The 17,011-nt window shown below is 45.8% G+C and overlaps 1 protein-coding gene across 7 annotated transcripts in view; it reads right to left on the bottom strand.

The window, feature by feature from the left end:
- LOC134965968 (carnitine O-palmitoyltransferase 1, liver isoform-like) overlaps positions 1–17,011 on the bottom strand; it is a 222,365-nt gene that overhangs the window by 74,707 nt on the left and 130,647 nt on the right. For all 7 annotated transcript variants that reach the window (XM_063942409.1, XM_063942408.1, XM_063942410.1 and 4 more), the window contains exon 5: positions 14,686–14,787. In XM_063942409.1, coding sequence (XP_063798479.1) covers positions 14,686–14,787 — 102 coding nt within the window. The remainder of the gene's footprint in view (positions 1–14,685; positions 14,788–17,011) is intronic.

Raw genomic sequence — 17,011 nt, 5'->3', positions numbered from 1 at the left:
CTGGTAGTACAGCCGTGTACAGTGTTTATATCCATCACAGGCTGTAAGCAGTGATACACGTGCATTGGAGGTTTACATGTGATGAATAGATACTAACTCCAACTATCTATACACACAAATTGTACCTATATAATCTATGCCTGATAATCCTGAATTGCAGAAACACAGCATCAACAGTGGAATAAAAAAAATAAGAAAACTTTGCAATTAATTAAAAAAAAAAAAAAAAAAGGGAAAAAGAAAATAAGATTTTAAACCTACCGGTAAATCTTTTTCTCGTAGTCCGTAGAGGATGCTGGGGACTCCGTAAGGACCATGGGGATAGACGGGCTCCGCAGGAGACATGGGCACTTTAAGAAAGACTTTAGATCTGGGTGTGCACTGGCTCCTCCCTCTATGCCACTCCTCTAGACCTCAGTTAGAGAAACTGTGCCCAGAGGAGATGGACAGTACAAGGAAAGGATTTTTGTTAATCCAAGGACAAGATTCATACCAGCCACACCAATCACACCGTATAACTTGTGTATCAATTAAACAGTTAACAGTATGAAAAAATAACGTAGCATCAGTCCAACCTGATGGAACTATAATATAACCCTTATGTAAGCAAAACTATATACAAGTCTCGCAGAAGTAGTCCGCACTTGGGACGGGCGCCCAGCATCCTCTACGGACTACGAGAAAAAGATTTTCCGGTAGGTTTAAAATCTTATTTTCTGGGGGGGGGGGGGGGGGGGGCGGCTTGTGGCCAGACTTGGAAGGACGTGTCCCAGGGGAGCTCCTGCTATATTGAGCCCTTTTAATCCCCTATCTGCCGACCTAACCCTATCAATCTCTACCCAATAACACCCTATAGCGGCCCTTGCTGCTTTGTATGCGCTGGGGGTGAGCTGCGGAGCCGGAGCACAAGCCTGTCCTGTGCTTGCAGGTTGCGGCCTTCCCCCCGTGGTGAAGCCGGGGCCTCAATTTGGAATCCCCCCGCCCGAGTTCAGACGAAAACCGGACACCGCGCACCGTTCTACGGCTTGCCCCACTGCACACCTCCTACGTGGGAGACCCTGCTGAGCGGTCGCGGCGGTGAGACGAGCCCCTGAAGCTGCGGGACCAGAGCTGAGCCGAGCAGAGGTGATCCGGTGGCGGCGGCCATATAGGATGTGGCAGTAAGCTGAACGCGGGCGCTGCACTTGTGCGAGCGCCCCGCTTGTCGTCTTCACACACCGAGGGGGTCTCATTGAAGACGGCGGGGGTGACGGCGGTGGGGGTGACGGCTGGCCCCTGACCCCGCGGATAGCCGACTGTGGCGGCCTGTGGAGGGACACACTAGAATCTGTTGACGGCGGCCATCTTGGAGGTGGCAGAGCAATCTTCCCTGCATTGTGCTGACCCTGTTGTGCTCGTTGGGAAGAAAGCTTAATATTTCAGCAGGGAACTAATTCAGATATTCAGCTTCACACAGATAGCTGCCTGCAAGCAAGGCACTGTACATTCCTATCCCATTCCTCTCTTTTTTGTGTATACCGTGCACCCTGCTGGATCTGATTCTCAGAGCCCCCTGCTGTTGTTTCTTATACTACATTTTACCTACTCTCGGTGCTGTGTGTTGTGATTCAGGACGCTCTCCTTTCACTGTTTTAATAGATTATTGGGACCTAGGTCCTTTGAATGATGTGATTACACAGGTGCCTGACCTCCCCCCTACCCAATTCAACTGATGAGCACGTAACATTCTGGCGGACCTTTCTTGTAATCACTCCCTAAATAGGCACTGCTATTTCACCAGATATTATGAGCAGAGCGAACACCCGAGCAAAAAAAAACGGGAGCTTCACAAGATATTTCACAACACTTTTCGCGCCGGGAAAAGCCAGCTGAGATTTCCTCTCCGTCCTCTCGGCTGTCCGCTCCTACCATGGATCCGACAGATTCACCCTCCACCAAAGCGGATATTCAATCCCTTCAGAATATGATATTGGACCTCAAGAGCTCTTTCACCACCGCTCTCCAGTCAGCGATCGGTGAACTTAAATCTGACTTGGCGGCTCTAGATTCCCGCACCAGCTCGCTGGAATCACGGGTGGAAAAACAACAGGATTTTCACAAACAAGTGGGTGAGGACATGAGCTACCTATCCGGCGAGTTGGAATTCCTTAAGGATAAAGTTGAGGATAGCGAAAATCGCGAGAGGCGGAATAATTTACGCATCCGCAATGTTTCTGAATCTGTCTCGGCCTTCGACCTGGAACCATACCTCAAACGTCTGTTTCTTCACTTGGTCCCATCGCTCTCGGAATCTGCCATCTCGATTGAGAGAGCTCATCGCACCTAAACCAAAGGACTCTGATCCTCCCCGTGATGTTATCCTTCGGTTTTTGTCTTTCAAGATTAAGAACAGTATTACCTTGGCATCCAGGAATTCGACTTCAATTCTGTTCGAAGACTCCCGGATCCAGATCTACCAAGATTTGTCGCCAGTGACCATTGCTAAACGGCGTGACCTTCGCTCTGTTACCTCTACACTGCGCAATAACGGTTACAAATATCGTTGGGGTTTTCCTTTTCGCCTCATTGTGGAGATTGATGGCAAAGTTTATATCATTCGCTCTCCTGAAGACGGAGACAAGCTGCTTCGAAGACTACAACTGTCCCCCGCTGCTACTTCTCAGATGTGAAGCGGCTCATGTTTAAAATTTGAGTTTCATTAATGTTTAGTTTAACTAATCTTGTTCTCGCTCAATTGTTATGTTGACTTCATTTTAGGTACTGTTTCCTGTATAAACGTCCATTTACTTCATCTTCATACTGTTCCTATTGACCGGACCCATGTACTTTTTGTATTGCTATGTTTTTATCTCGCAGTCCTGACCGGTGGCTCGGAGGCACTGCCCTATAGCTAGGGCCTAGGACTAGATTCCTGCCCCGACTCCCAGGGGCTTGTCTCTGGCTACCGATCTGCTCTGCGACTCAGCCATTTGATCTGTTATTTTTATTATTTTGATACTGTCTGCTATTTGGTTATCTTTTATTTAGTATTCTGTATTTTGGACTGTCCTGCCTCTGCTTTGGGTTTCTATTGGGCACATGACGGTCCATCCTCTTTATTTACGATTAGTTTTGGGTGGGGGGTGTCGGCGCCTTGGCTTGACACTTCCTCCCCCAGTCTCTAGGGATTAGAGATATATCCAAGACTATTGGGTTAATACCCTCATCTGTTTCATTGCATTTGTATCCCACCGGTGAGCTCTTCCCTTTTTTTTAGAGCTCAACCTTAGCAGTCAAGTATCCTGCCTTTTCGATACTACGTCTGCTTTTTTCTTTTTGTTTTTTCCCACTCTCCTCCTCTTTTACACTCTTGCTACAGTTTGTGTGTACGTTGATATATCTGCTTTCACAGATAGTTTTACCCATTTATCTTATATTGTTGTTGGTGTATTGAATCATACATCTCTATTTTTCTCTTCTTCTTTTTCTCTCATTTATTTTAGCAAAGTCCGAGGCCCTATCGATTTCCAGCGGCTTACTCCCTCTTCTTACTTCAATCATGCCGCTAACGTGCCTGTCCATCAATGTTAAGGGGCTGAACACCCCCCAGAAACGCTCTCATCTCCACAGGTCTCTTAAAACTTTAAAAGGTGATGTGATTTTTTTTTACAGGAGACGCATTTGAAATCGGCCTCCCTTCCCTCCCTGACATCTAAACGATTTCCCATGGCTTGGTACTCCAATAATACAGCAAAAAGAAACGGGGTAGCTATCTTAGTCAGAGGTTCCGTTCCTTTCCAGTTCCTAGACTGTAAATGCGACACTGAAGGTCGTTATGTAATGGTGAGAGGAAAAATTGGACACGAGGAGGTTACCTTGGCTAATCTGTACTCTCCAAACACGGCCCAATCTAAATTTTTCCGCAAGTTCTTCCATGACCTTTATTCATATAGACGGGGAAAGACGCTTGTCGGAGGCGATTTCAATATGGCTCTCACGTACATGGATAAGTCTGGCCCCTTGCGCAATGGTCGGACCCCAAACTCTTCTATACTACACAGAGGCATGGCCGAGGCTGGTTTGTTCGATGTCTGGCGTTTTCTTAATCCGACCACTAGGGACTACACTTTTTATTCCAATCCGCATGATGTGTATTCTCGCATTGATATGTTCTTGAGCTGTGCACCTCTTTCCCAGACGGCCCGCTCTTCCTCGATAGTCCCACTTACTTGGACTGACCACGCGGCCCTGGCTGCAACCTTTGACATATTTGATATCCCTGACTGTAGACCGACATGGAAACTTAACGAAACCCTATTGAAAATTCCTACATTTCAGGACTTAATTAAAACTAAGCTTCAGGAATATTTTGGTATCAATGTAGAAGGCGATTGCAGTATAGTCACAATATGGGAAGCCCATAAGGCGGTTATTAGAGGATCCATTATTCAATTCGCATCCCGCCGTAAGAGGAATCAGGAAACTCAAATTGCTTTATTAACAGACACCATTGCAAAACTAGACCAGGAACACAAACGCACACATTCTAAGAGAACACTAGCCGAACTTTCTAAGGCTCGTGATGATCTGCAATCTCTTTTGGCGGAGAATATTGAGCGCTCACTTCGATGGGCTAATCAATCGTTTTACGACAAAAGCAACAAGGCTCATACTTTGTTGGCTAATCGCTTACGCGCCAAGAAGGCTAATCAATGCATCCATACTATTAGGGAACCATCAGGCAGCGTTACATATGACCCTAAGAAAATTAATGGTGTCTTTTCTGACTATTATAGAGCACTCTATAATCTTGATCCCCCAGCCGACCCCTTGGCACATGCCGCTCAGGTTCAACAATATCTAGATACGTGCGCTCTTCCTCGGGTAGCTGATGCAGCTAACTCTGCTCTCAATGCTGCTATTTCTGCTGAAGAAATTGAAGCGGCACTAAAAACCCAGAAACCTTCTAAAGCTCCTGGCCCGGACGGCTACCCGATGGCGTATTACAAAACATTCGCCCCTCAGCTTATTCCTCATATGGTCTTTTTGTTTAATAAAATAATGCAGGGCACCCCTTTTCACACTGATTCCACGTCCTCTCGCATTATAGTTATCCCGAAACCTGGAAAGGACCCCTCGTATTGCTCAAACTATAGACCTATCTCTTTAATAAATATCGATCTCAAGCTTTTTGCCAAGGTACTGGCATCTCGCCTGAATACTGTGTTGACGTCATTAATAGACCCTGATCAAGTGGGATTTATTCCCGGCCGCCAGGCTTCGGACAACACCAGGCGTATTGTTAACTTAATTCACCATATAAACTCAACGAAAACCCCTGCGATTGCTCTGGCGCTTGACGCCGAAAAGGCGTTTGATCGCATCTCTTGGCCCTTTTTGTTTTCTACGCTATCCACATTTGGCCTTCATGGTCATTTCATCACTGCAGTAGCGGCCCTCTATTCTAACCCCTCATCTACGGTCCTGACTAATGGAATAAGCTCACCCCGGTTTAGTTTAAAGAACGGCACTCGTCAGGGTTGCCCTCTCTCACCCCTACTTTTCGCCTTATGTATTGAAGCCCTTGCAGCCTGTATTAGACTTAATAATGATATTGGGGGTATTACTGTGGCGCAGAGCTCGTATAAAATATCTCTGTTTGCGGATGACGTGCTCGTGACTCTTTCTAACCCTTTGATTTCTCTTCCTAAACTACAGAGAGAACTACTTTTGTACGGTTCTCTCTCGGGTTATAAAATAAATCATGCCAAATCTGAGGCCCTCGCGTTTAATGTTTCATCTCATACTAATTTGACTTTGACCTCTTCTTTCCCTTTTCTCTGGAGGCCCTCGGCTATTAAATACCTTGGCATATTTAGCACTAAATCCTATACTAGCCTCTATCAGGCTAATTATGTTCCTATAATTAAAACGCTCACGCAAGACCTAGATAAATGGGATCGGTTATATATCTCATGGATTGGACGGATTAACGCCCTAAAAATGAATTTCCTTCCCCGTATCCTTTACCTGTTCCAAACCGTTCCGGTAATGGTGTCCCGAGTGACTCTGGCTTCCCTGCAAACACTGTGCCACAAATTCATTTGGGCTCATCGTAAATCTCGATTAAGATGAACCATACTGACCAAGAGTGCAACCTCAGGCGGTTTGGGATATCCTAATCTTCAGGCTTATTTTAACGCCTGTCAACTTAACCACGTAGTGTCCTGGCATTCCCCCCGAGGGATCAGAAAATGGGTCGATATTGAGAACTCAATATATCAGGGTATTCCCCTCGATTCCCTTCTGTGGCTCCCCAAGTCCTGCAGACCAACCTCGGCCTATTCAGTCCCCACGATTAAATTCACCCTCGGATTGTGGGACAAACTCCGCAACACTTATAATCTTTCTTCATACCCCTCACCTCTGTCTCCTATTTGGGGTCACCCCGTCTTCCCCCCAGGCAGCGAACGACATATAGCAGCCCCATGGCAATCTCAGGGTGTCACAAGATTTATCCATGTTAAAGGCCATTCTGCACCGACCTCTTTTGGAGATTTTCAGGAGTGCCTCGGTATCCCATCCTCGTGTCATTACCATTATATCCAAATTCTTAGCTTTCTTAAATCACAACTTAAAACTACTCCTCTGAGATCACCCACCTGCTTTGAACACGTGTTTACTTTCAATTGGCAAAAAGGGGAATATCTCAACAATATATAACTCTATTTTGGCTCCAGATCCTCCTCCCCGTGAACCCCACGAACTGGCCTGGGAATCAGATCTTTCCCATCCGTTGGAAGACGATCAATGGGAAGACATTAGACTGCGCACTGCTAAAGCTTCTATTAGTGTGGCACTTAGGGAGACATGTTATAAAGTTTATACCAGGTGGTATCTAGTCCCCTCCAAACTTCATTCCATTTTCCCTGCGACCTCGAATTTATGCTGGAGACTTTGTGGAGAGGAGGGCACTTTTTTCCACGTCTGGTGGACCTGCCCCTCTATTCGCCCTTTCTGGAACACAGTTGGAGCGCTCATCGCTCAAACTTGCGGTTATAACATAGATCTCTCTCTTGAAATTGCTTTACTTCATATGCCCCCATACCGTCACTACCCAAAATCCATGATAAGCTTGTTATGCAATTCTGCATGGCGGCTAAATCTCTGATTGCTAAATGCTGGAAGGACCACAATCCACCCTCCAAGGCATTACTGATGACTAAGATTAATTATATAGCCAATATGGAATATATTACCAGTTTGCGGAATAACACAGTGGCCCAATTCCACAACATTTGGTCCCCGTGGTACCTCGCGCCTTCTTTATTAATACCCGGACTCTGCTAATGCCTCTGCTATTTCCTCTTCTATTATCTTTGCTTGGACCTCCAACCAACCTCCCGTTTCCTTCTCTATTACTTTCTCAATTTTCCCCTTTTGTTCTTACACTCTTTCTTTCTCTGTCCTTATTTTTTTTGTTTTTTTTTTTGTTTTACTTCTAATAAGTTTTTTCTCAGTTTTGGTATAGGTTCTATACCAAATGAAAAATAAAAAGAGATTGATCACGTACACATTTGACCTTACACAGGTTGTTTGTTGCTATGATTTTATAGCCTGTATTTTTATGGAACTGTATATGTCATTCTAACATTTTTTGAAAACTTTTTTTATATTGTAATTCTATGACTCTATGTGGACAAATCTTTTATCTGCATGTTCAACATCTTTACCTGTACCTGTATTTGTACGACATTGTTTTGGTTATTGATCACTCTCAATAAAAACCCTAACTTTAAAAAAAAAAAAAAAAATATCTTATTTTCTCTAACATCCTAGAGGATGCTGGGGACTCCGTAAGGACCATGGGGATTATACCAAAGCTCCCAAACGGGCGGGAGAGTGCGGATGACTCTGCAGCACCGAATGAGCAAACCTTAGGTCCTCCTCAGACAGGGTATCAAACTTATAGAACTTTGCAAAGGTGTTTGAACCCGACCAAGTAGCAGCTCAGGACAGTTGTAGTGCAGAGACCTCTCGGGCAGCCGCCCAAGACGAGCCCACCTTCCTAGTGGAATGGGCCTTGACCGATTTTGGTAATGGCAATCCAGCCATAGAATGCGCCTGCTGAATCGTATTACAGATCCAGCGAGCAATAGTCTGCTTCGAAGCAGGGGCGCAAACCTTGTTGGCTGCATATAGGACAAACAGTGCTTCCGTTTTCCTGACTCTAGCCGTTCTGGCCACATAAATTTTCAAAGCCTTGACTACATCAAGGGACTCCGAATCCTCCAAATCTCGTGTAGCCACAGGCACCACAATAGGTTGGTTCATATGAAAAGATGACACCACCTTAGGCAAGAATTGAGGGCGAGTCCGCAATTCCTCCCTATCCATATGGAAAACCAGATAGGGGCTTTTATGAGACAACGCCGCCAATTCCGACACTCGCCTAGCCGAAGCCAAGGCTAATAACATGACCACCTTCCAAGTGAGATATTTTAACTCCACCGTTTGAAGTGGTTCAAACCAGTGCGACTTAAGGAAACTCAACACCACGTTAAGGTCCCAAGGCGCCACCGGAGGTATAAAAGGAGGCTGAATATGCAGCACTCCCTTTACAAAAGTCTGTACTTCTGGGAGAGAAGCCAATTCTTTCAAAGAAAATGGATAAGGCCGAAATCTGAACCTTAATGGATCCTAACTTTAGGCCCAAATTCACTCCAGTCTGTAGGAAGTGAAGGAAACGGCCCAGATGGAATTCTTCCGTAGTAGCATTCCTGGCCTCACACCAAGAAACATTTTCGCCATATACGGTGATAATGTTTAGCTGTCACGTCCTTCCTAGCCTTTATCAGAGTAGGAATGACCTCATCCGGAATTCCCTTTTCCGCTAGGATCCGGCGTTCAAAAGCCATGCCGTCAAACGCAGCCACGGTAAGTCTTGGAACAGACATGGCCCCTGTTGTAACAGGTCCTGTCGTAGAGGAAGAGGCCACGGATCTTCTGTGAGCATTTCCAGCAGATCCGGATACCAGGTCCTTCGTGGCCAATCTGGAACAATGAGAATTGTTCTCACTCCTCTTTTTCTTATTATTCTCAACACCTTGGGTATGAGAGGAAGAGGAGGAAACACATAGACCGACTGGAACACCCACGGTGTCACTAGGGCGTCTACTGCTACCGCCCGAGGATCTTTTGATCTGGCGCAATACCTCTGTAGCTTTCTGTTGAGGCGGGATGCCATCATGTCTATCTGGGGCAGTCCCCACTGACTTGCAATCTGTGCGAAGACTTCCCAATGAAGTCCCCACTCCCCTGGATGCAGGTCGTGTCTGCTGAGGAAGTCTGCTTCCCAGTTGTCCACTCCCGGAATGAACACTGCTGATAGTGCGCTTACATGATTGTTCGCCCAGCGAAGAATCTTGGTGGCTTCCGTCATTGCCACCCTGCTCCTTGTGCCGCCTTGGCGGTTTACATGAGCCACTGCGGTGATGTTGTCTGACTGGATCAGTACTGGTTGGTCGCAAAGCAAGTTCTCCGCTTGACGTAGGGCGTTGTATATGGCCCTTAGTTCCAGGATGTTGAAGTGAAGACAAGTCTCTTGACTTGTCCAAAGTCCTTGGAAGTTTCTTCCCTGTGTGACTGCTCCCCACCCTCTGAGGCTCGCGTCCGTGGTCACCAGGATCCAATCCTGAATGCCGAACCTGCGTCCTTCCAAAAGGTGAGCACTCTGCAGCCACCACAGGAGAGATACCCTGGCCCTGGGGGACAGGGTGATCCGCTGATGAATTTGTAGATGTGACCCGGACCACTTGTCCAATAGGTCCTATTGGAAAGTCCTTGCATGGAACCTGCCGAAAGGAATGGCCTCGTATGTTGCCACCATTTTTCCCAGGACTTGAGTGCAATGATGCACAGACACTTGTTTTGGCTTCAATAGGTTCTTGACTAGAGTCATGAGTTCCTGAGCTTTTTCTATCGGGAGAAAAACCTTTTTCTGGTCTGTGTCCAGAATCATGCCCAAGAAGGTCAGACGAGTTGTAGGAACCAGCTGTGACTTCGGGATATTGAGAATCCAGCCGTGTTGCTGTAACACCTTCAATGAAAGTGACACGCTGTTCAGTAACTTCTCTCGTGATCTCGCTTTTATGAGGAGATCGTCCAAGTACGGGATAATTGTGACACCCTGCTTGCGCAGGAGCACCATCATTTCCGCCATTACCGTGGTGAAAATCCTCGGGGCCGTGGAAAGCCCAAACGGCAACGTCTGAAATTGGTAATGATAATCCTGTACCGCAAATCTCAGGTACGCCTGATGAGGTGGATATATGGGAACATGAAGGTATGCATCCTTTATGTCCAGGGATACCATAAAATCCCCCCCTTCCAGGCTGGCGATGACCGCTCTGAGTGATTCCATCTTGAACTTGAACCGTTTTAAGTATAGGTTCAGGGATTTTAAATTCAATATGGGTCTGACCGAACCGTCCGGTTTCGGAACTACAGACAGGGTGGAGTAGTATCCCTTCCCTCTCTGAAGCAGGGGAACTTCGACCACCACTTGTTGAAGACACAATTTGTGAATAGCATTTAACACTATCTCCCTTTCTAGGGGAGAAGTCGGTAGAGCCGATTTGAAAAACCGGCGAGGAGGCACCTCTTCGAATGCCAGCTTGTATCCCTGAGAAACAATTTCTATTGCCCAGGGATCCACCTGTGAGTGAACCCAGATGTGGCTGAAAAGTCGAAGACGTGCCCCCACTGGGGCGGACTCCCTCAGCGGAGCCCCAGGGTCATGCGGTGGATTTTGCAGAGGTCGGGGAGGACTTCTGTTCCTGGGAACTAGCTGTGCTGTGCAGCTTTTTACCTCTGCCCTTACCTCTGGCAAGAAAGGATGATCCACGCACTCTTTTGCTTTTATTTGAACGAAAGGACTGCATTTGATAATGTGGCGCTTTCCTAAGTTGTGAGGGAACATAAGGCAAAAATTTCGATTTACCTGCCGTAGCTGTGGAGACCAGGTCCGAGAGACCTTCCCCAAACAATTCCTCACCCTTGTAAGGTAAAACCTCCATATGTCTTTTTGAGGCGGCATCACCTGTCCACTGCCGGGTCCAGAAGACTCGTCTAGCAGAGATTGACATAGCGTTTATTCTGGAACCCAGTAAACTAATGACTCTTTGAGCATCTCTCATATATAAGACAGCATCCTTTATATGGCCTAGGGTCAATAAAATGGTATCCTTATCTAGGGTCTCAATCTCCGCCGATAAGGAATCTGTCCATGCTGCTACCGCGCTACAAACCCAGGCCGAAGCAATTGCCGGTCTGAGTAATGTACCAGAATGTGTGTAAATGGATTTCAAGGTAATCTCCTGATTGCGGTCAGCAGGATCCTTAAGGGTAGCCGTATCTTGTGATGGCAATGCTATCTTTTTTGACAAGCGTGTCAACGCTTTGTCCACCTTAGGGGAGGATTCCCACCGTATCCTGTCCGTTGGCGGGAAAGGATACGCCATAAGAATTCTTTTGGGAATCTGCAGTTTTTTGTCTGGAGATTCCCACGCTTTTTCACATAATTCGTTCAACTCATGTGAGGAGGGAAAAGTTACCTCAGGCTTCTTTCCCTTATACATGTGTACCCTTGTGTCAGGGACAGGGGGTTCCTCTGTGATATGCAACACTTCTTTTATTGCAATAATCATATATCGAATATATTTAGCCACTTTTGGCTGTAACTTTGCATCATCATAGTCGACACTGGAGTCCGAATCCGTGTCGGTATCAGTGTCTGCTATTTGGGATAGTAGGCGCTTCTGAGACCCTGAAGGTCCCGGTGACATAGGGACAGACGTGGGTTCACTCCCTGACTGTTCCTTAGCTTCAGCTTTGTCTAATCTCTTGTGCAATAAGTTCACACTAGCACTTAAAACATTCCACATATCCATCCAGTCAGGTGTCGGCACCGCCGACGGAGACCTCACATTCATACGCTCCCCCTCCTCCCTAGGTGAGCCTTCTACCTCAGACATGTCGACACACGCGTACCGACACACCACACACACAGGGAACCTCTTATCTGAAGACAGTTTCCCCACCAGGCCCTTTGGAGAGACAGAGAGAGAGTATGCCAGCACACACCCCAGCGCTATATGACCCAGGAAAAAAACACAATTTTATGTTTACCCAGATAGCGCTGTTTACATATACAATATGCACCTAATTTTGTGCCCCCCCCCCCTCTTCTTTAAAACCCTCTCTCTACCGTGGTATAAGCAGGGGAGAGTCCGGGGAGCTTCCTCTCAGCGGTGCTGTGGAGAAAAATGGCGCTGGTGAGTGCTGAGGGAGAAGCCCTGCCCCCTCGGCGGCGGGCTCCTGTCCAGCTTAAAACATCAAAATTTGGCGGGGGCTCTTATATATATATATATATAAACAAAAAGAAGGGATAAGGTGGTTTTAAGCGACCAGTGGTGTCTAATGCTAATCGGAGACTTAAATTTAAAAAAAATATTTTTATTAAATCTAATATGCACCAATAAAAACAAATAAAATAGTAGCCCTATTACAAGGAGCCAGAAACGTTACTAAAAACTGTATGTAAAATAATATAAAATCAATAATACAAACTTAGATAAGACAAGAGGAAAAAAACGTCCTAAAAGTGCAAAATTGGACATAAGATCAGCATAAAAAGTATATAAAGTATATATATATATATATATAAAAGGTTCTTAGCTTTTAGAGAGGATATGTATCATAGCACCCAACGCGTTTCGTCCTATCTGGACTTCATCAAGGGGTGCCCCTTGATGAAGTCCAGATAGGACGAAACGCGTTGGGTGCTATGATACATATCCTCTCTAAAAGCTAAGAACCTTTTATATATATATATTATATATACTTTATATACTTTTTATGCTGATCTTATGTCCAATTTTGCACTTTTAGGACGTTTTTTTCCTCTTGTCTTATCTAAGTTTGTATTATTGATTTTATATTATTTTACATACAGTTTTTAGTAACGTTTCTGGCTCCTTGTAATAGGGCTACTATTTTATTTGTTTTTATTGGTGCATATTAGATTTAATAAAAATATTTTTTTTAAATTTAAGTCTCCGATTAGCATTAGACACCACTGGTCGCTTAAAACCACCTTATCCCTTCTTTTTGTTTACACTATACATGAAGCACCTTACCAATGCTTCTTTCTTTAAGGTGGAGCTGACGCCCGATTAATATAAAGGGAGTGTCTAGAAAAAGGGAGACTTTTTTTGTTCATTTATAAATATCCTGGACTACATTCTAGTACTATTTGGTATCGCGGTTAAGCGCCGATAAGCTTCCCCCCATCTATATATATATATATATATACATACAGTGCCCAGCTGTATATATACTTATTTGTGCCAAAAAAGAGGCCTATATGCTGCCCAGGGCGCTCCCCCTGCGCCCTGCACCCTTAGAGTGACTGCCGTGTGTGAGGTGTATGGGAGCAATGGCGCACAGCTTTACTGCTGTGCGTTACCTCAGTGAAGATCATGAAGTCTTCTTTTCTTCTCATACTCACCCGGCTTCTATCTTCCGGCTCTGCGAGGGGGACAGCGGCGCGGCTCTGGGACGGACGGCGAGGATGAGACCTGCGTACCGATCCCTCTGGAGCTAATGGTGTCCAGTAGCCTAAAAAGCAGAGCCTTGAAACTCACAGAAGTAGGTCTGCTTCTCTCCCCTCAGTCCCTCGATGCAGGGAGTCTGTTGCCAGCAGGCTCCCTGAAAATAAATAACCTCACAAATATACTTTCTGTCAGGAAACTCAGGAGAGCTCCCTGAAGTGCACCCATCTCCTCTGGGCACAGTATCAAACTGAGGTCTAGAGGAGGGGCATAGAGGGAGGAGCCAGTGCAGACCCAGATCTAAAGTCTTTCTTAAAGTGCCCATGTCTCCTGCGGAGCCCGTCTATCCCCATGGTCCTTACGGAGTCCCCAGCATCCTCTAGGACGTTAGAGAAAATAGGATTTTGGTACTTACCAGATAAATCCTCTTCTTTGAATCCACAGGGGGCACTGGAGTACCCTTAGAAACTCTTAAAAAGCAGTTAATAGAGGCATGGAAGAATCCGGACAAACGGTTTTCTATACCTAGCCAGTTTCTGTCTAGTTACCCGTTTCCAGAGTCGGTGACTTCTAAATGGGAAAATCCTCCAATGGTGGATAGAAAACCGTTTATCCGGATTCTTCCATGTCTCTATTAACTGCTTATTAAGAGTTTCTAAGAGTACTCCAGTGGCCCCTAGTGGATGAAAAAGAAACTAAATTTTAATGTGCGATTCCGCACAGCCTACAAACTTTAGCTGCAGTGTTATTTGGTATACTCTTTTGTTAGCATGTATTATTACCACTTCTGGGTTTATATTAACCATTACTCTCTAGTTACCCCCACATGTAGCAGCAATAACTTACTCTGCATCCTACATATAGTACCCAGGCAGATTTCCCAGATGGTCTGGGCTTGCTGGATGTACTATGCTGGGGGTGCTCACAGTTAAAGGGCATGTTCACACAATCTAACTTTGTTTTAGAATTACACAGAAACCACCCCCGACACTGGCAGATAAGAGTAGCAGGCATACATTTCATTATAACCACTGCCCTATCCCGTGTATATACTGTATTAAATTAACACCTGCACATGTCAGAACAGACTCACCCTTTGCATCGTCTGTTTAATTCCTGGTACAGGAAGGCGAGGGAGTGAAGCCTGGTAACTGTATAACATCGGCTTACGGCCGGAGAAAATCTTCACCAAAGTCTAAAAAGATGAAAAAAGTCAAACTGAAATGCTGTAATAAAAAAAGACTCTTCTCTAGATCTGTAATACAAGTGTGGGAAACCCAATACATTTCTTATACACTTATCTGAGCACTTGGATCAATATACTCATTTCCAATCTGTGCTTATGACATTACAAAGCATTTTTTACACTACAAATCCTGCACATGCTGCTTTAACAACAAATATCAGCAGGTCACTATTGATAATGCATTATTTAATAACATGGTGCAAACAGTACAGATATCATCTAACAACTACAGTAGCTATGACCAGTCTGGTTAGTAAATTAGACTGATGAAACATAATAATAAGATTTTACTTACTGGTAAATCTATTTCTCGTAGTCCGTAGTGGATGCTGGGGACTCCGTAAGGACCATGGGGAATAGACGGGGTCCGCAGGAGACAGGGCACTTTAAGAAAGAATTAGGATACTGGTGTGCACTGGCTCCTCCCTCTATGTCCCTCCTCCAGACCTCAGTTAAGGAAACTGTGCCCGGAAGAGCTGACAGTACAAGGAAAGGATTTTGGAATCCAGGGTAAGACTCATACCAGCCACACCAATCACACCGTATAACTTGTGATAAACTTACCCAGTTACCAGTATGAACAACAACAGAGCATCAGATAACCCTGATGCAACCATAACATAACCCTTATTTAAGCAATAACTATATACAAGTATTGCAGAAGAAGTCCGCACTTGGGACGGGCACCCAGCATCCACTACGGACTACGAGAAATAGATTTACCGGTAAGTAAAATCTTATTTTCTCTAACGTCCTAGTGGATGCTGGGGACTCCGTAAGGACCATGGGTATTATACCAAAGCTCCCAAACGGGCGGGAGAGTGCGGATGACTCTGCAGCACCGAATGAGCAAACACAAGGTCCTCCTCAGCCAGGGTATCAAACTTGTAGAACTTTGCAAAAGTGTTTGAACCTGACCAAGTAGCCACTCGGCAAAGCTGTAATGCCGAGACCCCTCGGGCAGCCGCCCAAGAAGAGCCCACCTTCCTTGTGGAGTGGGCTTTTACTGATTTTGGAAGCAGCAATCCAGCCGCAGAATGAGCCTGCTGAATCGTGTTACAGATCCAGCGAGCAATAGTTTGCTTTGAAGCAGGAGCACCCAGCTTGTTGGATGCATACAGGATAAACAGCGACTCAGTTTTCCTGACTCTAGCCGTTCTGGCTACATAAACCTTCAAAGCCCTGACTACATCTAGGAACTCGGAATCCTCCAAGTCACGAGTAGCCACAGGCACCACAATAGGTTTGTTCATATGAAAAGATGACACCACTTTTGGCAGAAATTGCGGACGAGTCCGCAATTCTGCCCTGTCCATATGGAAAACCAGATAGGGGCTTTTATGTGACAAAGCCGCCAATTCTGACACACGCCTAGCCGAAGCCAAGGCTAATAGCATGACCACCTTCCACATGAGATATTTTAACTCCACGGTTTTAAGTGGCTCAAACCAGTGTGATTTCAGGAAACTCAACACCACGTTAAGATCCCAAGGTGCCACTGGAGGCACAAACGGGGGCTGAATATGCAGCACTCCCTTTACAAACGTCTGAACTTCAGGAAGAGAAGCCAGTTCTTTTTGAAAGAAAATGGATAGGGCCGAAATCTGGACCTTAATGGACCCCAATCTTAGGCCCAAAGTCACTCCCGACTGTAGGAAGTGAAGGAAACGGCCCTGCTGGAATTCCTCTGTAGGGGCCTTCCTGGCCTCACACCAAGCAACATATTTTCGCCATATACGGTGATAATGTTTAGCCGTCACGTCCTTCCTAGCCTTTATCAGCGTAGGAATAACCTCATCCGGAATGCCTTTTTCTGCTAGGATCCGGCGTTCAACCGCCATGCCGTCAAACGCAGCCGCGGTAAGTCTTGGAACAGACAGGGTCCCTGTTGCAACAGATCCTGTCTTAGAGGCAGAGGCCATGGGTCCTCTGTGAGCATTTCTTGCAGCTCTGGATACCAAGTCCTTCTTGGCCAATCCGGAACAATGAGTATTGTTCTCACTCCCCTTTTTCTTATGATTCTCAGCACCTTGGGTATGAGAGGAAGAGGAGGAAACACATAAACCGACTGGAACACCCACGGTGTCACTAGTGCTTCTACAGCTATCGCCTGAGGGTCTCTTGACCTGGCGCAATACCTCTGTATCTTTTTGTTGAGGCGGGATGCCATCAT

Source organism: Pseudophryne corroboree, chromosome 10 (genome assembly GCF_028390025.1).
Source record: "Pseudophryne corroboree isolate aPseCor3 chromosome 10, aPseCor3.hap2, whole genome shotgun sequence".
Taxonomy (NCBI): domain Eukaryota; kingdom Metazoa; phylum Chordata; class Amphibia; order Anura; family Myobatrachidae; genus Pseudophryne; species Pseudophryne corroboree.
The sequence above is the reverse complement of the archived record's forward strand: the minus strand, read 5'-3'. Positions and strand labels throughout refer to the sequence as shown.